At 44.7% G+C, this 24,440-nt stretch overlaps 1 protein-coding gene across 3 annotated transcripts in view; it reads left to right on the top strand.

The window, feature by feature from the left end:
* Positions 1 to 24,440, top strand: part of RANBP3 (RAN binding protein 3) — a 71,263-nt gene that overhangs the window by 12,700 nt on the left and 34,123 nt on the right. For all 3 annotated transcript variants that reach the window (XM_083179175.1, XM_083179176.1, XM_083179177.1), the window contains exons 2-5: positions 5,422 to 5,477; positions 7,532 to 7,568; positions 7,655 to 7,741; positions 17,639 to 17,710. In XM_083179175.1, the coding sequence (XP_083035301.1) occupies positions 5,422 to 5,477; positions 7,532 to 7,568; positions 7,655 to 7,741; positions 17,639 to 17,710 (252 nt within the window). The remainder of the gene's footprint in view (positions 1 to 5,421; positions 5,478 to 7,531; positions 7,569 to 7,654; positions 7,742 to 17,638; positions 17,711 to 24,440) is intronic.

Here is a 24,440-nt window from a genome sequence, read left to right as displayed (position 1 = left end):
TTCTGTTATAAAATGTGCAGATAATGTGCAGGTGTTTGTACTGAGTTAATGTATTCCAGTGGCTTTGAAAGTTGAACTGAAGAGTCCAGGGATGCAGTAGGGGAGGAGCCTACCCTCTAAAGCTTTAGGATAGGTGCCTGGCTCCTTCGGACCCTCCTACATCCCAGTGTTGAGCTGTGTCACCAGGACCATATCAGAGAAAGGGATTCGAACGGTAAGTTCTTACAAAAATCCCTTTTTTTCTTTAAAAAAAAAAAGGTACTTCTTTACTTTCATGGCGCCGTGCGTCTGAGTCCCCTTGCGGGGCTCGCTACGCTTGCCACGCTATTTAAAATCAACTCCATGCCAACATGGATAGTGGAGGTATGAACTATCCATGTTGGCATGGCGTTAAGTTCCTTTATTTTACATAGTTTGTGTCGAGCGTAGAAGCCGGAAGTAGCACGGCGCCATGCTGGCGCCGTGAAAGTAAAGAATACCCCCAAAAAAATCTACCGTTAATAATGATATCCTAAATTTGAATGAATCCAATATAACATACTTCTGTTAACTACAAGGCTATCATCAAAACTGTGTACAGTATCTCCCAAGTCAAGTCTACGTATCTCATACACACACCTGCTGCCACTACTATTTTTCTTTTTGCACAAATCTTGTGGAATATCTGCTTTCGCTCAGTGGGGAGGAATACATTTCCCACTTGATGGTGCCCAACAGAGCAATTCAATTGTTTCTCGGTTCAGTCACGTATTCAGTGGGTTGACACACTTCCACTTGCAGTCTCCAAAGTGCCCTATCCAGGACTTGGGACAGGTTGAGCTGCTTTGCACGGCTAATCCCAGTACTAATGGGTGCACGTACACACAGTGTGTGTAAAAGGGTATTAAAAATGTCCAGTGGGACCGTAAAAGAATTGAATCCAGTATGATTTTTCTATCAGTTCTGAAATTCCTGTTCCCTTTCTATTCTCAAACAACCATCTGACCCCATGCTACCATTACTGTGTGACTGGCTGATATAGCCCAGTAATAACTTTGTTACATTGGACCATTATACTATAAGTTGTGTTCTCATGTATGTCACGCCACTTATCTTCTAGATTGCAAGCCCGGCCGTCGTAAATTACCTCTGTCTGTTAATAGGTCTTATTTTATTCCTATGTCTTTCCAGTTCTAAAGCACTGTGAAATATCCTTGTGCTATACAGTATGTATTTTGATAAGCCATTAATGAACTCATGCTGTCCAGCTCAGTGCCCGCTATTGGTTATTTGGGCTTGACAAATCTTAGGTGATATCCTTTTGTGCCCAAAATCACTAGTTATATTATTTTTATTAATCCGTACTCTTGATTCTAATCGCTGTCCTGCCTACTTAGATTTTTTTTTTTTATTAAAATCAAGGTAAAATAAGTTCATTCATGTTGGTGTAACTTTTACTGCCTGGCTCTTGATTTGCCATCACCCATTTGCAAATAACAGGCCAAATGCATTTCAGGATTATGGGCATGGTTAAGAGTTGTTGGCTCATCTACAATTTGCAAATGACAGAGTACATAGCTGCCGCCCAGACAGAAAAAAAACTCGCCCTGTGCAAATCTGCGATAGAATTGCAAATTGATTGCTATTCACTATTATCTGCAAATACATACGCAACTCACCCACCATGTAATGATTTTCCCAGTCTGTGCAAATGTGAGTAACTCTGACCCTTCCACAAGCTTGCGACAGAATCGGGCTGTTCCTGGTCGGGGATTATGCCACATAAAATGCCTTGGCAAGTCTGCACATTTTTTGCCGACACTCCCAGAAAATGGCTATTTACCGCCCACAAACTCCGACTTCCTGTCTGTCAAATTTAGAGAGGTTTGTGATGAGATATTTTCTTTACTAAGTCTCCGTATGTGCGCAGCAATCAATGCGCAATAATTTTAATAATCGATAGGATTGCGCATACGCACAACAGCAATGAACTCTGTATAACCCCCCTCAAACCGCAAGTTTGCCATGAAATATTTCCTAGCATGGTTACAACATTCTTTAGTTTTGCTGAGCTGTAACTTTTAGAATCCTTTGAATATTTCTAGTACTTTATAATGATACTGGCTACCGGTTTTGTTATTTTTTTTTTAAGATAACTGCAGTTGTTTATTTGGAAGGTTGTTATTGATCTATGTAAGAGCTCCTATTTTGATTGCACTAACATACCCTAGGTGAGTCAGCTGTTTGGTAGTCAGTCCTCGGTCCCATTTGGCCAAAAATATTGGTAACCAGATTATACTGTGATTTATAATGCTTGGATATTGGTATGTTACTGGTTTGTACTTTAGGCTTACTAATATTAGTTATTGGTCAGGTTTGTAGTCTGAAATTCTGCTTTTAAGGAGGTGTCATTGGCAACCTTTACATTAGGGTAAGAATTATATCTGCAGCATATTTTTGTGATTACATCCGTGTAGAAATTATGAATATGGACCTCTTGGGCGCAATATTCTATTGTAAAAGGGACTTAAATTAGCATTGCAATTTGGCTCTGCATATTTTTTATTTGTATTGTTTTTTGGACTATATGGGCCTATTTGATTGTACGGGAGGTTAAAAACCTTGCTTTTCTTGAGCCAAGTTTTTTATTACCATGGATATATACACTCCCGATACCTGTGGTATCCAATAATAAAAAAAAAAAAAAAAAAGGTTTTCAAAGCTGAAAATGTTACAGTGCACGGAGACAAAAAATATTCTCCCTTGTCCTATTGGTCTTTTCGGCTCCCAGCGATCTCCCCTTGGAATGGGGAAATGGCTGCTAGAAGTTGTTCTCCCAGTGGCCAGCTCTGGGGGGGATTTACAGTTACACCGGGGTGCACACTCAAACTACATGCTTACCATGGCTACAAAATACCCTGCTTCCAACACTAGGACTAGGACACTGGTTCAGAATATGAGTAATTACATACTAATTAAGCTAATTGGTAACTTCCAATTGCTTAATTAGTTCTCAGAGGGCTTTCGGCTTATGTCCTGGTGATTTTTTTTTTTTATCCCTTTAAAAAAAAAAAAAAAAAAATTGTTATTTTCAATAAAATTAGACTAGCTCTGGAGGTATGATGAAAAAAAAAAAAAGATGCTGTGATTTTCTGTAGAATTCACCGTATCTCATTTCCTATCCCACACTCGAATAGCTATACCCTGTACTGCGGTTTAAAAAAAAATAATAATAATAATTCCATAGCAATTAAATTACCTTCTTCTATGATTTCTGTAGCAGGCATGACAAGTGCACACACACCCATGCTGCATTTATGTTGGTCCTGCAGAATTTTGTACGGGACTGCAAACAAAACTGAAGACGTTATTTGGCAAAATGTAATAGGGTCTCAATCCACCGGAGGTGCAGAATCCTGGCCAAATTGTTTTTTTTTTTTTTTTTTTAAGCAGCAATCATTTACAGGTTATTTCACAGTTGATGTGCCATGGCTGATTGTGTGCATTGCCCTCAATTGCATCAACCCATAAAGGGAAATTCATTTGTTATTGGGTGCGTTTAAGTAATGGGGACTCGACCAAGATAACAATTGTTGTAAACAAGTGTTTACTGAAAGCATCATTACTTATCATATTTGTCATGCCCAATGCACTGTAAAAGTATTGAGCATGTGGCAAAACTTTGTTTTGGGCCCCCAAAAGCCAGACTTTTCGCTGATCACTGCTACGCAACTCAGGAAGGGGCCAGGAGAAATAATGGGAACAAACATTGGCAGAAACAGTTGGACAGAGCTTGCCACTTTTGACTAGCTGCAGACAATCAAAAATCCCATCATCCCCCCCCCTTTTATGTTAAGGTGTTTTGTAAGCATACAAGGCTATTTGAAAATTATTGATAGAGGACTGATGTCACCTGGTACCGATGAATGGGGCAGAGAAATCTGGCCAAATCGAATGTGTTTGACATCCGATGTGTGGTTCCGTGCGCACTTCATTGGATCAAGAGGCCGGACGAACGGGGTCTCATGCGATACATCACATGTGAAAGGACTGCGTGCGATGTATCCAAGGAAGTTCCCAGGCGGCTCAAGGAGGGTCACATGACCATACAATGCTGTGATACTTCACAGTGGTGTATGGCCAGTTTAAGGCTCATTCGGGTGCGGTCGCAAATCTGCTTATGTATACACATTTATATTCAATGCCGTGGGCGAGCGGTGACTGCGAGCAGGACTTTTTGCTCGCAGTCACCACTCACCCTGTCAGTATTCAACTGACCCCCCTCATTCGCAAATTCCCCCTCGCTCCGTTTTTTGAGCGAGGAGGAATTTGCGAATGTGCCTCCAAAAGCTGCGAGAGCCGAGGCTAATTACAGCGAGTTTTCTGCACTAGCCTCGGCTCTCGCAGTTTAGGGGAATCCTCGCCGTTCTGTGACGGTGAGGATTCCTCCGGAACGTTGCATAGTGCGAGCGGCCGGCGCGGGGGTTAAACTGCGAGGATCACTGGTTTTCTGTGATCCTCGCAGTTTAACCCCCTCGCCGGCCGCTCGCACCGGCATTGAATACTGCACTGGTGGATGTTTTCTTACTGCACATGTATCTGAGCCGCGAGCACACACACCGCGAGTGATTTGCGTGTGCAGTCGCGATGAGATTTTAGTCATATAAAGTGATTAACATAAAGTTGGCGCTTGAGGGTGGTAAAGCAGGTGTGTCATGCCGTTCACCATTTTCTGTGTTGCATACATTAGTATCTGCAGTCACACTTGCTACTGGAGAGGCCTGTGCATCCCGGGAGATCAGCCTGTGTGTGTCCACAGAGACCCTCGGCGTGGTGACCGGATGTACAATGATGTTAGCGCTGTTTCTGCAATCATGTGGTGCTGTGGGTGTCCTTTTACACAGGTTAGCTTCTGCTCATATTCGCGTATAATCGCAATTGCATAGGCAAATCATTGCCAGAAGAACTGCACCTGAGTTGCCCATAGCAACCAATCAGATTCTACTTATCTAGAAGATTATAGTTGAAAACTTATTGAGTGCTATGGGCAACCTCTCCACTTCTTAAAAACCCGCACATTTAGTAAATGTACCCCCAATCTCATCAGGAGTATTAGGGGGGAAGGTATGCCACAAAACATGTAAGTAAGGATCTTTTAGTTTTTTAAAAGTGAACTTTTTTTTTTTTTCAATCAAAAGGTGATTAGCATGGCAGTATGTTATTAATTGTGTGGGACGGAAATTGAAGGGGGGGGGGAGTCCAGCAATGGCTATTCTCCCGGAGAACTGCCCAGTGCCAGTGAAACGTTTTGTGCTAAAGCTTCAGTTGCGTTCCCTCTTCATGTCTGGTACTTATTTGATCTCTAGGTGTGTTTCAAATGTATTGCAGTGTGATGATGATGCTTCTTCATCATTAAAGTACAATATTTTCTTTTTCCTTCAGAAAAGCCTGCCATAGCACCTCCCGTGTTTGTGTTTCAAAAGGACAAAGGCCAGAAGGTAAGGAAAATAAAGTTATTCCAATGTGTTTGATCTAAGACGATAGCTTTTCATTAGTTTAGGCATGACTGTTAAGGGGGATACTCCATGTTGGCCAATATTTGCAGTAGTTTGGAATATCAGCCAGCACCTATTCACTCGCCTCTTCGTAAACCCAGATTTGCATTTGCGGAAACGGACACTAATTTTAATTGGCGCCCATTTTCACTGATTAAAAAATAAAGACCGTTGAATAGATCGAATGTGAATTTGATGTATTCTATGTAAAAATGGGATATTTCCTAAAATAAAAAAATGGGATATTTCCAAGGATCGGCAATATCTGCCGGGATTGAATATCCCCTTAATTTCATTCTGAAGCTGTCATCATTTTCTGTGTGTTAAGCCATGTACCCAACTAAAGATAATTTTACTTTATCCATGCATATGGTAATGTTTTGTTTTAAATTGATTTTATAATGTAGTCAATCTACATGTGCTAATGAGGTGGAGACATTACTGTAACCTAAGGTACAAGGAGGGAGTAATACATTTCCAGATGAGTTTTATGCTTACAAAGTGAATATTACAATGTGTGCTAAGCGGTTTTGCTAAGCTACTTAGAGTAAGTGATTTCTTGGTGTCTAGGCCGCCCATAGGCCCTTATTCTGATTGACGCGTACTTTACCGCATACTTTCGGATGGCGTCTTTACGGCGTCTGCGCATGCGTGGAGAACGCAACGCGCATGTGCCAGGCCTTGACTCCGTACCAGTTCGGCCAAATCCCGTCCCAAACTGTTCCCCGCAATCAGTCGGGAAATATGGGCGTATTATGGGCGTCATGCGGAATGACACATGGGCGTAGTTTCAAAGTGGGCAAAACGGGGCGGAAACATGGGCGGACACGGGGGAGTACACTTATGTTGGGGGGCGTACATTCGGATACCACTCCGAATGCACGCGATCAAAAAGGGAAGAAATGTGCGGTGTCCACAAGTGTACTATTGCTTTGCGGACACCACTCGTTCATGCGGTAGGCGAACGTACGCCTAATGACTACAAGCATTAACACCTGAACCCAATAGAATCGACTCCTTTACTCATTACTCACTAATAGGACGCTTGTCAGTGCTTTAATTGAAACCATTGCACTTCAATTGCTGTAAGGGTTAATGTGTGCAATGCATGTGTTAGGCATGCTTGTAAGGATATATTGGCATCTAATTGATTCCAATTCCAAATAAGAAGTTTTTTATGAGGATAGGTAATTGAATAAGTGGGTCATGTGATGTATTGCAGAAGATACATAATAGTGGGTTGTTTGGCGTAAATACTCCGCTTACGGGCGGTAGCACCGCTTGGCTCCCGTTCGGATGCGGTATTCCCGAGCATACTCTGTAATACTCTGTAATACCGTGCAGAATCTGAGTGTTTCTCCCGCACACGCATGGTTTGTATGTCGTCCGTAAACACGCCCTGTTCTTAAAGAGTGAGTCCGTCCGAATGCGGAGGACCCGTGGGCGTTTCTACGGACGATGGCCGCACGCGGCAGAACACCGTTGCGTGCGGACCGCTCCGTAAGAATGCGGGAATATCCGCACCGATCAGAATAAGGGCCATAGAGAGCACGCACATACACATGCAGCAATGTGTAATGAGCAATTTTACTTAAAAAAAAAAAAAAGGGCAGGAAATTGGTTCAGGATGATGTAGGTCGTCATCACTATCGCTCATTCTGTACACACAGAGAGATTTGCAGTCACTTGCTAAGCAATTTGACTGGATTTTGACTGCATGCACTGACCTAAGTAGCGGTCGATAGCGACATGTGGCACCGCACATCGCTCGGAGGCATACACAGTATGTACCAGGCTTTATCACTTCTCCCTTATCACTGCTTCACACATCTACTCCAGTACTTGCTAGTTCTGCCCAGTAGAGTTTAACTGTTCCTACTTTAGGCTTTCCTAAAGTTCCTTGAGTCAAGAAAAAGGACTATATTCAGGAAATCCTTAGTGTGTGTCTTCTCTTTTTTTTTTTTTTTTTGTTAATGAATGTTTTTCTTCCGTTGCAGAGGTCTGCAGATGGATCTAGTCCAGAGCTTGGAGAAGGTAATGAGAGAATCTTGTCAATTATGTTGACTTAAGGTTTCTCTAGTTAAATTGCTATATTGACTTGAATTTTTTTCCTAACTTAGATTCTGACAGAGAGGATGGGAGTTACTGCCCTCCACCAAAAAGAGAGCGAACGTCCTCCTTCTCTCAGTTCCCTCCTTCCCAGTCAGGTAAAAAAAGTTGTCAATTTAGTTGGAATTGGGTGTTGTGTATGTGTTTGAAAAATATTAATAATAAATGTACTAAAAAAAAAAAATATATATATATTATAATATAATTTTTTTATTTATAAGGCGCCACAAGTGGTATGATGCAGTGCCGTACATATAGAACACAATAGAACAGTACAGGGTATACAGAACTAGACATAACAGTGACAGAAGATCAAATACAGAGCACAATTAACAGCACAAATCTTGGTACACAATACAGCTGATGTACAGGGAAGTGGGTGAGAAGAGATGCAGGTATAGATTGTAGGTGAATAAGAGCTGTAATTGAAATGCAAGAAGGGTGCTGTGAGAACAGGAGGGATGAGATAGAGATATATATATATATCTCTATCTCCTATCTTTCTCTTTCAATGGTCCTGGTGACACAGCTCAACACTGGGATGTAGGAGGGTCCGAAGGAGCCAGGCACCTATCCTAAAGCTTTAGAGGGTAGGCTCCTCCCCTACTGCATCCCTGGACTCTTCAGTTCGTGTTAGGTGCCCACTGGAGTGGGTGCTATTCTAAAGGGCTGCAGGAGCAGCCGAAGAATTAGAGTAGTTAGGGGATTTTTATTATTTTATTAACTATTACCCTAGCTAGGTAGGCACAGTGTGAGGATTTTCATAGTGAATCCTCACACTGCTAGCGCAGCAGGAGCTGACAGAAGCGCGTCCTGTCAGCTATCTGTGCACAGGGTAGACGCTGTCTGGTCTCCCTGTGCTGCGCTCATAGCCTCTATTAAGAGGCTGCCTGGGCTCCGGAGCTGCCTGAAACCGGCTCCACAGTTAGGTGGGGATCATGGGGGACAGGCGCTCCGTGATGGCGGCGGCCATTTTATGCGGAGCTTACACGCTGAGCTCCTGACTGAGAGGACAGCAGCGCTGTGACAGGCATGTTCCAAGTGGTCCCCATTTGAGGGGGAGGCACTGGAACAAGGAAATCCTACCTAAGGAGCGGCTAGCTGGGGGTGGTTGGCGCCAAAAGGTCACGGACCCCGCAGCAGCAGGGACTTTGGTCTCTTCCTTCACTCTGACTTTGGCGCCTTTCAGAACGCTTGCAGCGGAGCTGAGCTGGCGAATTGATCCTGGCAGAGTGACTTGGATTTCCTGGGCATCGCTTCCCCGCAGAGAAACCTACAGACAGCTAAGTGACTGGGTGCATTGACTTTGTATAAGCGCTTGTACAATTGTTTGCACTGTGTATACTGTTAGATATACAATTATCACTTGCATCATGTCTGAGCATCAGGCTGTGGTTTTGGGGGAGGGAGCCCTTAATGCACTGAGCGCGTGCAATGTTTGCACACAAAAGTTTGTCCCTGAGCAGATGGCCAAGGGGGGCTTATGTATTACTTGCGCTGATGTGAGACCCATGGGCAGCGATCCCCATAGGGCAGAGCATATGGAACCTGCGTGGGCCAGGGCCCTAGGCAGGTCAGTAAACGCTTTGGTGCAGCTTTTGGACAGGCAGAGTGATGGGCTGGTAGAATCACAGAGACCTATGCCATCATCTCAGCAGTCGTCTGGCTCCTTGCCTCTTACCCAGGCAGATCCTGCACTGATTCAGGTGATGCAGGATACTGCAAAAGGGATTAACAGGTTCAGTGAAATGCTGGACAAAATGGATGATGTGGCAGGGACCCCTAGAAGGTCTTATGCTTTAACTACTGTGGTAGATGAAGAGGAAGGAGAGTATAATGACATCCCCTGGGATCAGGGTGATGATCTGGAAGAGAACTCTGCTGCTGGTATAGAGGATCTCATTGTAGCTGTGAAGCAGGCTTTAAAGCTGACTGTGGAGGATAAGACTCCTGTTAAGGGTGTTTTTAAGCGACAGCGGAAGGAGGCTGTTACTTTTCCTTCAGATGAGGGGTTACAGGAATTATTAGAAGGAGCTTGGAAAACTCCTGATAAGAGGCTTCAGATGCCTAAGCGATTCCTTAGTCTGTACCCCATGCCAGAGTCTCATGCGGAGCTCTGGGAAAAGGTCCCAGTGGTGGATGCTTCAGTGGCACGTTTGTCCAAGGCTACTGTATTACCAGTACAGGGCGGTGCAGCTTTCAAAGATTTTGTGGATAAAAAGCTGGAGGGAAACCTCAAAGCTATCTTTGAAGGGGTGGGGTTTACCTTAAGGCCCCTTATTGCTTCAACCTGGGTCTCTAAGGCCATGATAGAGTGGGCTGGTGAATTATGCACCGTGCTGCAGGCTGACCCTGGTGCATTACTGCTTGCAGAAAAGATTAAGGCAGCAGCAGAATATGCAGTGGAAGCAGAGGAGGAAGCTATTAAAATGGCTACCAGAGTGTCCACAGTCTCCATTAATGCCAGGAGAGTGCTTTGGCTTAAAGCCTGGGAAGCAGATAATGAGTCCAAGAAGGCTCTGGAAACATTAGCCTTCAAAGGAAAGGTACTCTTTGGTACCGAGCTAGAGGAGATTATAAAACAGGCCACGGGCGGCAAAAGTACATTCCTGCCGGCCTCAGCAAAGCAGATGTCAAGATTTTCTGCTTTTAAGCCGTCCTTTCGGCCCTCCCCTAGAGGTGGTGCGTCCTTTCGAGGACAGTCTTTCAGGGGAAGGTTTCAGTCCTCTAGAGGCAAGACACAGAAGTCAAAATTTGGCTCTTTTCACAAGAAGCCAGCCACAAAGGGAGAGGATAAACCCTCTGCATGACTGTCAGGGGCTTCGCCCGACAGTGACAAAAGTGGGGGGGCGTCTCACACTCTTCAGGGACGCTTGGACTGCTTTAGGCCAGGATGCCTGGGTGTTAGATATTATAACACAGGGTTACAAAATCCCTTACAGAGGGCCGCCTCCGAAGAGGTTCATCCCCACATCCTTACCAAAGGAGGCACGGCTTCGTACAGCTCTTGTGAGAGCAGCTCACTCCCTTTTGGAGAAAGGGGTGGTTACACCAGTCCCCAGGGCAGAGTGGAAGAAAGGCTTTTACTCCACGCTGTTCCTGGTGCCCAAACCAGACGGGTCTTTCAGACCAATACTAAATTTGAAATCCCTAAATGTTCATTTATGGGTAGACCATTTCAAAATGGAGTCCCTACGGTCAGTACTCCTGAGTCTGGACCAGGGAGAATTTTTGGCGTCCATGGATGTCCAGGACGCATATTTGCACGTTCCTATACACCCGGAGCATCAGACCTTATTGAGGTTTGCCATAGGAGACCTGCATTTACAATTCCGGGCGTTACCCTTTGGGCTAGCAACCGCGCCAAGGGTATTCACAAAGATAATGTCAGTAATGGCGGCGGTGCTGAGGCTCAGGGGAATCACAGTCATACCCTATTTGGACGATCTCCTGTTCAAAGCAGAGTCAGCAGTCTTGCTGCAGAGTCATTTGGCAGAGGCCATCAGTTTTTTGCAGGCTCACGGCTGGATTTTAAATTTGCAAAAATCTCAGTTGGTACCGTCGCAAAGGCTCCAATTCCTGGGAGTCATACTAGACACCCATCTTCATCGGGTATTCCTCACGGAGGTAAAGGCCAGGGATCTGGTCACCCTAGTCCAGGAGATTCTCAGGGCTCAGAGCATTTCAGTATGGAGGTGCCTCAAGCTTCTGGGGAAGATGGTGGCGTCATTCGAGACGCTTCAATTTGCCAGGTTCCACTCTCGGAGGTTCCAATGGAACATCTTGTCAGCCTGGTCAGGAAACACTTTGACCATGAAATCCGAGATGATAGTGCTGTCTTCGGACACCCGAGAATCCTTGAAGTGGTGGACAGAAATAGATTCACTTCAGTGGGGTCGGTCATTACAGACCTGGGACTGGTTGATAGTAACTACCGACGCCAGTCTCAGGGGCTGGGGGGCAGTAGTCCTGGATCTCAGGCTTCAGGGCCTGTGGACGGCAGAGGAATCAGCGTTACCAATCAACATCTTGGAGCTGAGAGCTGTCTGGAAAGTGATTTCCTTGGCGGGAGACAGGTTACAGAACCTCCCTTTGAGGATTCAGACCGACAATGCCACAGCTGTGGCGTATCTGAATCACCAGGGAGGTACACGCAGCAGATTGGCCATGTGGGAGGTGTCCAGAATCTTCCTATGGGCGGAACAGAATGTTCCAGCTGTATCGGCTATATTCATCCCGGGGATAGAGAATATAGAAGCCGACTTCCTGAGCAGGGAGGAGCTCAAGGAAGGGGAATGGAGCTTACACCCTCAGGTGTTTCACCAAATCACTTCGAGGTGGGGAACTCCGGATGTGGACCTGATGGCATCCAGGATCAACCGTCAAGTGCCCAGGTTCTATGCCAGAACAAGGGATCCACTAGCGGAGGCAGTGGATGCCATGACTATTCACTGGCAGGGAGATCTCCTTTATGCATTCCCACCTGTACCAATGTTACCGAGACTTCTAAAGAAAATACAAGGGCAGAAGGTTCCAGTGATCTTAGTGGCCCCAGATTGGCCAAGGAGATCCTGGTACTCGAGGCTTCAGAGGTTGTCTGTGGACTCATGGCGTCTACCTCTGAGACCAGACCTTCTAAGACAAGGCCCATTCAATCACCTGGATTCAGATCGATTGATTTTGACGGCCTGGCTATTGAAACCATCATTTTAAAAAGAAAAGGGTTTTCTGACGCAGTAGTACAGACGATGATAAAGGCCAGAAAAGCTGTATCTTCGGCAAATTATTATAGAGTCTGGAAGACTTACATTCGATGGTGTGAGAGAAGAAAGGCTCATACATCTCATTTTAAGCTATCAAGAATGATGGAATTCTTACAAGATGGTTTTTCATCGGGCCTAAGCCTTCAGTCACTGAAGGTGCAGATCTCGGCCTTGTCCATCTATTTCCAGAAAAAGATAGCCATTTTGCCGGAAATTCAAACTTTTTTACAAGGAGTATCCAGGTTGAAGCCTCCATACAAGCAACCAGTAGCTCCTTGGGATCTATCACTGGTTTTGGAATGCCTTCAAAAGGCACCTTTTGAACCTTTAAGGTCGGCTGACTTTAAGTTTCTTACGTGGAAGCTAGTATTTTTGTTAGCAGTAGCATCTGCTAAAAGAGTTTCAGAGTTGGGAGCTTTATCATGTAAATCTCCCTTCTTAATTTTTCATGAGGACAGGGCTGTTTTAAGAACAGTGCCTCAGTTTTTACCGAAGGTGGTATCTACCTTCCATTTAAATCAGGAGATTGTTCTACCTGTGTTTCAACCCCCAGAGGGTTCTAAGAAAAGGGACAAATTGAGAACTTTGGATGTTGTGCGTGCCTTACGCATATATGTGGACAGAGTGAAGAGTGTCAGGAAGACTGACACATTGTTGGTATTGTATGACGTACACAAAATTGGTTGGCCTGCATCTAAGCAGACTATTGCTAGGTGGTTGCGGTCTATGATAGCCTTTGCTTACACCAAAGTGGGTAGACCAGTACCGGCCAAAATAAATGCGCATACCACCAGGTCAGTTGCCACCTCTTGGGCGGTTCGACATGGGGCCACAGCAGAGCAGGTTTGCAGAGCTGCCACTTGGTCATCTGTTCACACATTTGCCAAATTCTATAGATTCCATGAGTTCGCGTCGGAGGACGCATCATTCGGGCGAGCAGTGCTGAGAGCTGCAGACCTGAGCGTACCCTCCCAAAGGACCGGCTCTGGAACGTCCCAGTGTTGAGCTGTGTCACCAGGACCATTGAAAGAGAAAAAGGGATTTTTGTAAGAACTTACCGTTCGAATCCCTTTCTCTGATATGGTCCTGGTGACACAGCGATCCCTCCCTTACGCTCAGTAAGTATGCCAGAATTTCATGATGTTCATGTTAAAATGGTTAAAAGTTAACAGTTTCTGTTATAAAATGTGCAGATAATGTGCAGGTGTTTGTACTGAGTTAATGTATTCCAGTGGCTTTGAAAGTTGAACTGAAGAGTCCAGGGATGCAGTAGGGGAGGAGCCTACCCTCTAAAGCTTTAGGATAGGTGCCTGGCTCCTTCGGACCCTCCTACATCCCAGTGTTGAGCTGTGTCACCAGGACCATATCAGAGAAAGGGATTCGAACGGTAAGTTCTTACAAAAATCCCTTTATCTAGCATAGCAGGACGATGTTTGCTATCGATATTTAATCAATGTTTGTCTACTGCACCATAAAAATGCTTTAAATAGCTAAGCCAACTGAGTGCCGCCTCCTTCCTTGGGGACCCCCAAAAAGGCCACAAGGTACCTCCACATATATATATATATATGCGCCATGGTCGCAGCTGTGTGAGTCAGGAATACTAACCACGGTCTTAAAAACTTTTCCACACACAATACGGACGTTTCTCACCTCACATTGGGCCTTATTCTGGTCGGTGCGGCCGGAGCCGAATATGCGGCCAGGACCGTGTGTCCTAAACCCCGCCTTTCGTACGAATCGCTCACTCCGTCCGAATGCGGTAATCCGCTGACCGCACGGAGCACGAGTTAATTTCTTACGGATACACCTCCTCCATCTCTTGGAACCTCCCCCATCATTCGATGGTCGCAGAACATGGAATGCAGGACCGAGCGGTCCGCTAGCTCCTGCAACCTCAGACCACACGGGCATTTCTCCGTGCAAAAGCAGGGATCTGGGCGGGCAGCTGACATCCGGCAATGTCATATGTCCGCCCCCTACACGTGCGGCACGGCCGCATTACCATACGTACGCCCAGCGTTTGCATGGGAACGCCCATGAAACGCGGGGTGTAAACATATGGTAATGAGCCCAAACAGCCCTTCACGCCCCTCTCCACCCCCTGTTCGTAGTGTACACATTTCATGCGGAATTTGGCCGTGCGTCCCGTTCGCACATGCGCAGACACAAAACATCGGCGGCACAAATGCACGCGGACATTACCGCACCAACCAGAATAAGGGCCATTGTACAAAGGCACTGATATAAAGTGTAGAGTAGGAAAGCCAACTATATCCTAATATCGTAAAAAAAATTGTTTTTGAAAGCTTGCAACATGCACCATAATTTCCTAAGCCACCAAAACTGCTTGTATATGAGATGCACCAAAATCAAACCCTTTTTAAGTGTTTCCATGCTTTTTTTTTTTTTTTTTTTTATTTATTTTGTGAGTTAATTGTATACAAAGCAATATCCTATATGAAAATAGTGATCTGTTCACAAAAAGATATGTTTCCATACAAATCGCATAAATCAAGCCATTAAAAACAAAAACATTAATAACAAAAATAAAAATAACAGTAGTTAATATTTTATGAGTATGAGCTTGTTTATCAATATATATATTCCCCTTTTTTGTTTTGGAAGTGTTGAGCTCCAGTTTAAATTTCTGGTTGGCCTTCTATCCATATATAGCAATTGCAGAAAAGCCACATTAACTGAAGACAAAAAAGGAGGGGGGAAGTCGTCCAGCGACACCACAATTACTTTTTTTTTTGCCACCGTCACAACAATCGTTTAAAAGGGAACTAGTTCAGCCTTACGCCCTTGTAAATTCCAGTAAGCAACATTTGTAATTAACATGACTAATGGGTCTTGGTACTTCTGTAGTACTTCGCTCGCCCACGATGCTGGAGCCGTGAAACTACAGAAGTACCTGGGTCTTTTGTTAAAGGAAGATGACATTCATCATTACCTTTTCCCAAAACTTTCTGAGTATACCACAATCCCACAAATCATTAAAGGAAGAATTTGTACTATTACATTTCAGGCTCAATCCCAGATTGATGAACGATTTCCTTTTTGATTGAGAAACATATGCACAATGCACCATTTTTATGTGCACTTCTTGGAGCATGGCTGAATGGATAATTTTTTTTGTGTTTTTTCCATATGTTTAGTTGTGTGGCTGAAGTATGAATATCAATCTCCTATTTATTGGCAATGTTAGACCATATTGTATCCCATTCAATCGGCATTAAAGCAGAATAAATGTATTTAATCCTAAAAGGACTAGTGGAGCTCAAAACAAAAACTGAGTGTAGTGGGTCTGGTGCATCTGGCTTAGTATGTTTTCATCTCGTATACAGTTATGGTGATGTGTCTGCTAAAAGTAGACATTCATAGTTAATTAAATCCTATGCATGATAAAACAAAAGTGCAGAACTGCAAGGGATGGGATCATTTTGGCAAAAATACACAACTTTCAGTAACCTATTAATATAATCTTTTGGTTGTAAGGGTTGTCACCATTACACTACTTTTCTAACATTCTCCTATATCCTGTTCCTACCATGTTGTTCTTTTCCTCCATTCTATATCTGACTCCATCTCTTTGTTTCTCCCTCTGTGCTATTGGCTTTTTCCATCTTGTTCCTATTGTCTTCTGCATGCTGCTTGTCTTTCTTTGTCCTGCTCTGCTCCCTTACTACTTCACTCAGCTCCCACCCTTCTCTTTGTTTATATTGCTCCCACTTCTCCATGCTGCTCATCCTTCTTCTTCTTCTTTAGCTTCTTTCCCATATTCACATTCTGCAGTTTCACAAATGCAATAGTGCAAAAGTAACATATTAGTGTTACCTTTGCACTATTGTTATTGTGTGCAGTTTGGTATCTGACCCAAACATTGGTAAACTAATTTAGCCCAGGGGAAAGTGCATGGCAAGTGGCCCAGTGCTGACAGAAAAGGCACGATCAAGCCATGGAGGGAGTGTGCCTAGTAATATTCTTTTCCTAGTACCTTTCCTCTCCATTCTAAGTGGACATTCATAGACAACACCTCCCCCCTTCCTAGCTATACAGTATATGTATATTATTATCCTTTATTTATATGGCGCCACAAGGGTTCTGCAGCGCCCAGTTACAGAGTACACATAATCAAAGTGGAAAACAGTAACTTACAGTTGAAGACCATACAGGACAAATACAGGGTAAATGATTATAGGAACATCAGCCGATTGCTGCTACATAAGTATCCAGGTGGCAGCAAACAGCGTGCTTTGGTGCAGTCGAAGGCTGCTGAAGTAAGAAAGGATAAGCACATGAGGTAAGAGGTCCCTGCTTGTGAGAGCTTACATTCTAAAAGGGGGGGGCAGACAGACAGGGGTGACACCGGAGGGGTAGACAGGGCGAGGAACAGAAGCTTAGAAGGACAGTTTGCTGCGTTTGGTGAAGAAGTGGGTCTTAAGAGCCTGTTTGAAGTTCTATTCATTGTCTGTTTCCTGACTAAAGATAGGGTGATGGCGGAGTCCCACAGTTTAGTCTGGGTCACTACTGAGGGGTGGGCATCAGTGGAAGCAGACCAAGACTGCAACCAGTATGCAGTTTTGACACTCAAACCCTACCAATGTAAGGAAATGGAACAATGAATGAAATTTATTTTGTGTCCCATCCAAAAGAAACCTCCTAAATTACCACAATTAGAAGAAAAGTTATGTTTAATTTTAAGTTGACATTGCAAGAATACATTTTACAAATTGTTGTCATGTTTGCAACCTTATTGCATGAACAGTATCACTGAGGGCTAAAATTTTTACATATGAATGTAACTTTGTCATCTGTCATCCTACCAAATTTCATGTAAATCTGTGACGGTTGGGTTGGAAGTTGTGATGATTTGACATGGAATGACCCTATCACTTCATATCCTAATTCATTCTTGACCACCCATTAACTTAGTTGTATTGCAGCTGTGTCAGTCCCTGCACCGCTAGGGCATTGGGACCCAGGAGATCATTGCCAGACCAGTCAGATACTGATATTATTGCATGTATTAACATGCCACCATTTTCACTATTCTGCAATAATCAATGTAATTCTTATAAGGTTTTCTTCACTGGTATTTAGTTCTCCCCGGGGAAACTATGCTTATTTTGTCCTTCACTTGTGTTGGTCTGTACCTGTTTTATGTTTATTTCCTGGGGTGCTTAAACTAATATATAAAATGTATGATTAATTTTTTTTTATCTGCAGTGACAAAGAACAATGTATTCATGCCATCCAGCTTTTGTCAGCCTTCCACTGGTAACTCTGACTCGGAACCAGGTGAGCTGCTATTTTAAAATGATTAGTAGACAAGGAGGTGATCTCTGTCAGAGATGTTCAAAATATCCGCTAAAAATGCCAGCATCGCTCACATTTTTTAGATAAATTCAAATAAAAATGTAAAAAAAAAAAAGATATTTCCTAAATAACATTACAGGTCATTATGATGAATACAAATTTTTGCTTGCCAATTTTCACTCCTATTTTGACCAATTCACTTGGCACTCAAAGGGTTAAATGTAATTTCTGAAAACACATAGGGCGGGATTCTCTAATAACTCCCGCAGCACATCGCCGGCATTCGCATTTTTAATAATCGCATATGCAGTAACAAAAGCAATGGCCGGCGATGTGCTGCGGGTTCCTCCTCCCTCCCTGAACCATTATCCAGCTGTGTGAGGACTCCTTTTCCTCCTCCCTGCACCCGGAAGCTGGGCAGGGAGGAGATCACTGGTCCGAGCAGCACAGCAGGAGGCTGCCCTGACACAGGTGAGGGAGGGCATCGCGGATCGGGGGGGGGGGGGGGGCGCGGGGGACGCGAAAGGAAGCCCATAGGCGTCCATGGGGTTACGCCATATAGAACTGGTGTAACCCCCTGCAGCGAAGCCCCAGTGGTGGGGCTTTGCTGCATATGAAAATGCGGTAAAACCCCCGAAAACTGGGTTTTTACGGCATTTTTAGTTTGGTGAATCACGCCCATAGTGTAATGTGTAAAACACTATCTGCACAAGTGTACCCATTTGCCACCTCATGCATAAATTCATTAGATTTTTCTCAGGCAGTTTTAATCTGTTGTGTTTTTGGTTAGTTATGTTAATTTTGGGGTTTGAACCTTTTAATCATGCATAAATTCATTAGATTTTTCTCAGGCAGTTTTAATCTGTTGTGTTTTTGGTTAGTTATGTTAATTTTGGGGTTTGAACCTTTTAATCTTTGTTCTGGATAATACTACTATGCAGTTGCACTGTAGACCATATACAGATGGGGCAGGTCCCATCCTTGCTGGCGGGTCGCCAGAACGTACGCGCTGGCGACCCGCCAGCAGCCTCGCCAGCGAGAAAACTGAGACGCGCGTGCGTCTCACGCGCACGCGCGTCTCAGTCTCCGTCGCTAGCGCGACGGAAACCCTGTCCGTCTCCGCCTCAGGGAGACGGACAGGGTTAGGGGGGGGTTAGGGGGGTGCAGGCAGGCGGCGGGGACCCCGGGTTACCGCCGGCAAGCCGGCGGGGACCCGGGGAAACTTATGGAAGCGCCGTCGGAAGGGGACGCGCGCGCCCCCTTCTCACGATCGCCATGGCGCTGGCGGGGGATGGCGGCTGGCGACGCCAGCGCCATCCCCTGCCAAGATGGGTAAAGACCCATCTGTAAGTGCAGCCATAAAACTAAGAATAGATGGGGTAATGCTTGCTTCTGAGCGAGCCAACCTTCTAATTGTAAAAAGAGTGGTAAGTGAAGTGTGGAAACTGGTATAGTTCACAGTTGTGGAGTGCAGAAACTACTCCTTACACTAGTGGAAAAAATTGTGGAAACCACTTGAAAATGTGTGTGAAGCATATCACTGGAAAGATAACTTTATATACAATATAATGCAGTTCACCACAGTGAATTTATAGCTAAATAAAGATAAGGAGATTTCTTCAACTCCAAACCAATAGGAGTAATTGTTCTTAGAAAGTGTTGCGATGCTACAAAATGGATCCAATAAGGTGTCAGCATGAGTAAGCTCGCATTTCTTTCTACCAGAATTGATAGAAAAACCTATTACTTAATTGTTTATTATAACTAAGTTGGTCACAGGTTGTTTTTTTTTTTTTTGTGCGACCCACAAACCTGACCCAGGACCCATCCCCGGTGCATCTTTACTTATGTGTACTAAATACTTACATATATACTACACAATGCTGGCTACAACCACTTTTGTAGAAAATAAATTGTCAATTCCCCCTAAAATGAACTTTCCTGTAGATTTGGTCATATATTCTTGCAAGATGCAAAAGGTCTGGTAAAAGCTTGTTCAGCACAAAGGAGTACCGCACAATGGAGACTGATTTTCTAAGTACACTTTTTAAAAAAAATCTTTCTTAGTTTTCTTTGATTAATATTGTTCTTTTTAAAATAAATTACGTTTTTTTTTTTTGCATGTGGGTGCCTGCTTTCATCAGTAGATGCTTACATGTGCCACTTGCTTGTGTAAAAGCTATTTTCAGAAAATGTTTCTGTGAAAACATTCATCACCTATTTGCGTTTTGTTGGGTTATTTTGGAACTTTCATGAATTGCTCTTATCTAAAAGCTATTGTTTTGAATGTGACCCATTCTTAGGGGGGTATTCAATGTGCCGCCGCTATTCCCGATGGGGGAAATAGCGGCGGCTTCCTATTCAATGCTGTCTTTAGCGGTAACATTGAAGCGGGATCATGGCAGAACGGGCCCGACTTTAAAAGCTGTCGGGCCCGTTCTGCCGATAACGGCAGTGGATTGTCGCGATCCCGGTCGCAGATCGACAATACATGTCCGTTTTCGCGGCTACGCCCCGTTTGCACCGATCGGCAGACTGGGCATTGAATCCCGCATGTCGTTCACCTGTCGCTCAAAAGGCAAACGGGCCAGGATCACGGCTGTCAGGAGGGATCGACAGCCTTGATCCTGGATTGAATATGCCCCTTATACTTACTGTTGTGTTGGGATAAATGAAACCTGGCCACCTAATAATTGCTAGATTTAAGGAGGGAATAAAAGGAAATCTTTGTGGCCCACATGTCGTATGTTGTCCAATTAATTCAGATGCCACAAGTGAACTTCCTTTTTGATATTTTTCATTCATTGACAAAAAATGCCGATCTGTATGTGAGATCAGTTTAACATGGCATGATAATTGGCCACAATTGTAGACAGATACTTGGGGAAACTTCTCTATTTAAATGTTACCTTAATGCTCCCCCACCCCCAAATGTTATGTAGGTTACACACCAGGACGACCACCGTCGTTCACGACCGATAGACGACCATGGAACGATTTCCCTTGGACTTCCCGGGAGCTCCCAGGCAGTCCCCAGCAAACGATTAGCAAAAATTGTGGTTTTTTGGCGGAACGATCTAGATCCGATCCCGATGCGCCCGCGATGGTCGTTAAGACGGTCGGATCGCTGGTTTTTGTTTTTTTGCAAGAACACCTGCGACCGTCGTCCGATTGGCCTTTGAAATTTAAATGAAGGGGCTGGACTAGCAGAGGGGATAGGAATAGCAGCAGCCATTTTAAACCAGTGTATTTCTGCTTTGTTACTAGTGAGGCTTGGTTTATACCTGCTGAACGCTGGACATAGCTATTTACACATTACTTTGTTTTGCCTGCCATTACAAAGTGTCTTTTAACCCTGCACTATGGAGAATGCAGTGATGGGTAGTCACCAGCAACAGTACCTGCTCTATTATGCAGTGTTGAAGCTCAGACGTCAGAGAGCCCAGCGCAGGAGAGAAAGATCATGCTGGACAAAGCAGTGGCTACTTCAGCGTCAGACTCGTTCGCACATGCCACTGCTCAGGGACATCAGGGAGAATAACCCAGACGATTTTCGTAACTTCTTGAGGATGGATGATGCCACATTCCAGGAATTGCTGCGTCTGGTGACTCCCCACATCGAGAAGCAGGATACCAAGTATCGCATGGCTATCCCTGCTGAGGAACGGCTGGTGGTGACCCTGAGGTTTCTGGCGACAGGACGGTCTCTTGCTGACCTAAAGTTTGGATCCCTCATCTCCCCGCAAGCTTTGGGCCTCATCATCCCGGAGACCTGCAAAGCCATTGTGAAGGTGCTGCAGTACCAGTATTGCAAGGTAAGGATGAAATATACACTGTACACTTTATTGTGCAAACAAAATATTTTTATTTATAATTTAGGCCTAGGACAGAAACAGGTTTTTTAGGCCTTTCATGGTTAAAACATGTAAAATAGTAAATAGATTGTGTCAACACAAATATATTATAATACCATATATAAAAGATATTGTACAAAAACACACACTATATATAAAGATTTAAGTATGTATGACCCAGTTTAAACTTTCCCAATAAGTACGGGCTACTGTGTGGCAGAGGATGTCTGCCGCAGATAAGTAAAGGCTGCGGCCCACATGGCGCATGGCGCAGATGCAATGGTCCCGGCCCCATTGATGTGCGCCATACGCCATGTGAGCAGTGGCCATCACATACCTGCAGCTGAGACCATGTCTGCCGCACAGTACCCCATACTATTGGCAAAGAAAAAAGGGCAATAAATGGAGTTTGCTATCCAGATTGAGGAGAATCCTGTTCTCCCTCTGGTAATGCAGGTACAGGTAGCAGCATATAAATAAACAAAAAAAACACACTCTGGTAACTTCTGGAACATGCCCTTACAACAGTAGGGATAAGGTACTGTGCGGCAGAGGATGTCTGCTGCAGATATGTAAAGGCTGCGGCCCACATGGCGCATGGCGCAGATGCAATGGTCCCGGCCCCATTGATGTGCGCCATACGCCATGTGAGCAGTGGCCATCACATACCTGCAGCTGAGACCATGTCTGCCGCACAGTACCCCATACTATTGGCAAAGAAAAAAGGGCAATAAATGGAGTTTGCTATCCAGATTGAGGAGAATCCTGTTCTCCCTCTGGTAATGCAGGTACAGGTAGCAGCATATAAATAAACAAAAATACACACTGTGGCCCTTGTGTGGCAGAGGATGTCTGCTGCAGATATGTAAAGGCTGCGGCCCACATGGCGCATGGCGCAGATGCAATGGTCCCGGCCCCATTGATGTGCGCCATACGCCATGTGAGCAGTGGCCATCACATACCTGCAGCTGAGACCATGTCGATGGTAAATGATAAAGTAGCCTATTTTTTAAGACAGATCCTCAAAAACAGGACACTCTGGATCTTCTATCAGTAAAGAACTGTAGAATTGACGGTACTGGGGGGGTTGAGAAGGCTGTGTAGGTGTTGACTGGGTATGTGTTGGAATTGTGCTCGACTGGCCTGCTACGGTGGCAGGCGGAGTAGGCACTGGTGATTCTAATGACAGTGGTGTGTCTGGTGCACTACCAATGCCAACTATTTTAGTGCCACTGTTGAGATACCCTAAACTGCCATTATACACCAACTCCATGCATAACTTTTCAAAAGTAAGTTGCTGGTCAGGAGCCATGTTGCGAACACACTCTGCCACATAAGTGAAGTAGTTGTCATGTTTGTCGGGGTTTCTTTGCAGGACTTGATGTGCCCGCATCATAAATTCTTCATGTGCCGCTGCTTCTCCTTTTTTTCCTTTGCCACGCATTTTTTTGGCACGGGGGAGTGGTGGAGTGGGTTCCAGGGTGGGTGGCGGAGTGCGTGCCGGAGTAGGAACTTCGTTCGATGTGCATGCATTCTCAGATAGGACAGATAGGTCTGGGGTTGCAGGTGGGTAGTCACCAAGCTGTAAAAAAATTGAACATGTTTACTAATCAATTCTATTTACTTCTAATTTCAGTTCCCTACCAGCGTGAATGAATGGAAAGTCATCGCAGAGGAGTTTGAACAGCGATGGAACTTCCCAAATTGCGGTGGAGCCATTGATGGCAAACATGTCCGCATAGCCCAGCCTATCAATAGTGGTTCCTACTATTTTAATTACAAGGGCTATTTTAGCATTGTACTAATGGCTGTTGTTAATGCGAACTATGAGTTTATCTTCCTGGATGTAGGAAGGAATGGCCGTGCATCGGATGGTGGCACTTTCAAGGACACAAAGTTCTACGAAAGGCTCATAGCGAACACCCTTCACTTGCCGTCTGTCCAGGAAACTAAACAGGGGCTTAACTTTGTTTTTGTGGCTGACGAGGCTTTTGGCCTGCACGAGCATGTCATGAAGCCATATGCGCAAAGGGGGTTGAACCATGACAAAAGGATCTTTAACTACAGGCTATCCAGGGCACGGCGTGTTGTGGAAAATGCTTTTGGCATCCTGGCAAGCCGGTTTCGCATTTTCCACACTGCCATTAACCTGAGGGTGGACAAAATTGACTGGGTTGTCACGGCGTGCTGTGTCCTGCACAATTTGCTCCGCAGAAAAGCCACACAGCAAAGGGCTACAGGCACAGCACTCCAAGAAGACCAAGAACTGCCAGAGGAGGTAGTGCAGATATCCTCCTTGCAAACCCCAACACAACACTACACAGGGAGTGCACGAGCCAAACAGGTGAGGGAAGAGTACATGGCCTACTTTAATGGGGAGGGCGCTGTGGATTGGCAGGAGGAATCAATTAGATAGCCAAAAAAATAGACTCACCGATGCAGACTGCGAATTCTCCTCCTCCTCCTGCGCCGTGACTTCTTGGTTTTCATGTTCTACCATAAGGACTACTCCTGTCCTCATCGACTCCTGGCTGAGGGTGAATGTCAACCGGTCATAGTACCAGAGCGATGTTTGATACATCTCGTCGACTCCAGCACCAGACTTCTTTGCAGCCTCCATCTTCTTGTGTTCCTTTAAGAACACCGTGCGCATATTCTGGATGCGTTTCCTCACCCATTCAACATTGGCCTCTGGGTGAAATGGAAGACTGTAGCGTGCCAACTCCTCCAAGGCTTGGTTTCTTTTCATTTTGTTTGAATACTCCTTGGATTTAGTTCGCCACAGGCATTCGTGTGCACGATATTTTTCAATAAACCCTTCAAGAAACTCTTGTTCCTTTGCGTTGGACATTGGGACT

Source organism: Crinia signifera, chromosome 1, assembly GCF_055691185.1.
Source record: "Crinia signifera chromosome 1, ASM5569118v1, whole genome shotgun sequence".
NCBI classification, from domain to species: Eukaryota; Metazoa; Chordata; class Amphibia; order Anura; family Myobatrachidae; genus Crinia; species Crinia signifera.
The sequence above is the reverse complement of the archived record's forward strand: the minus strand, read 5'-3'. Positions and strand labels throughout refer to the sequence as shown.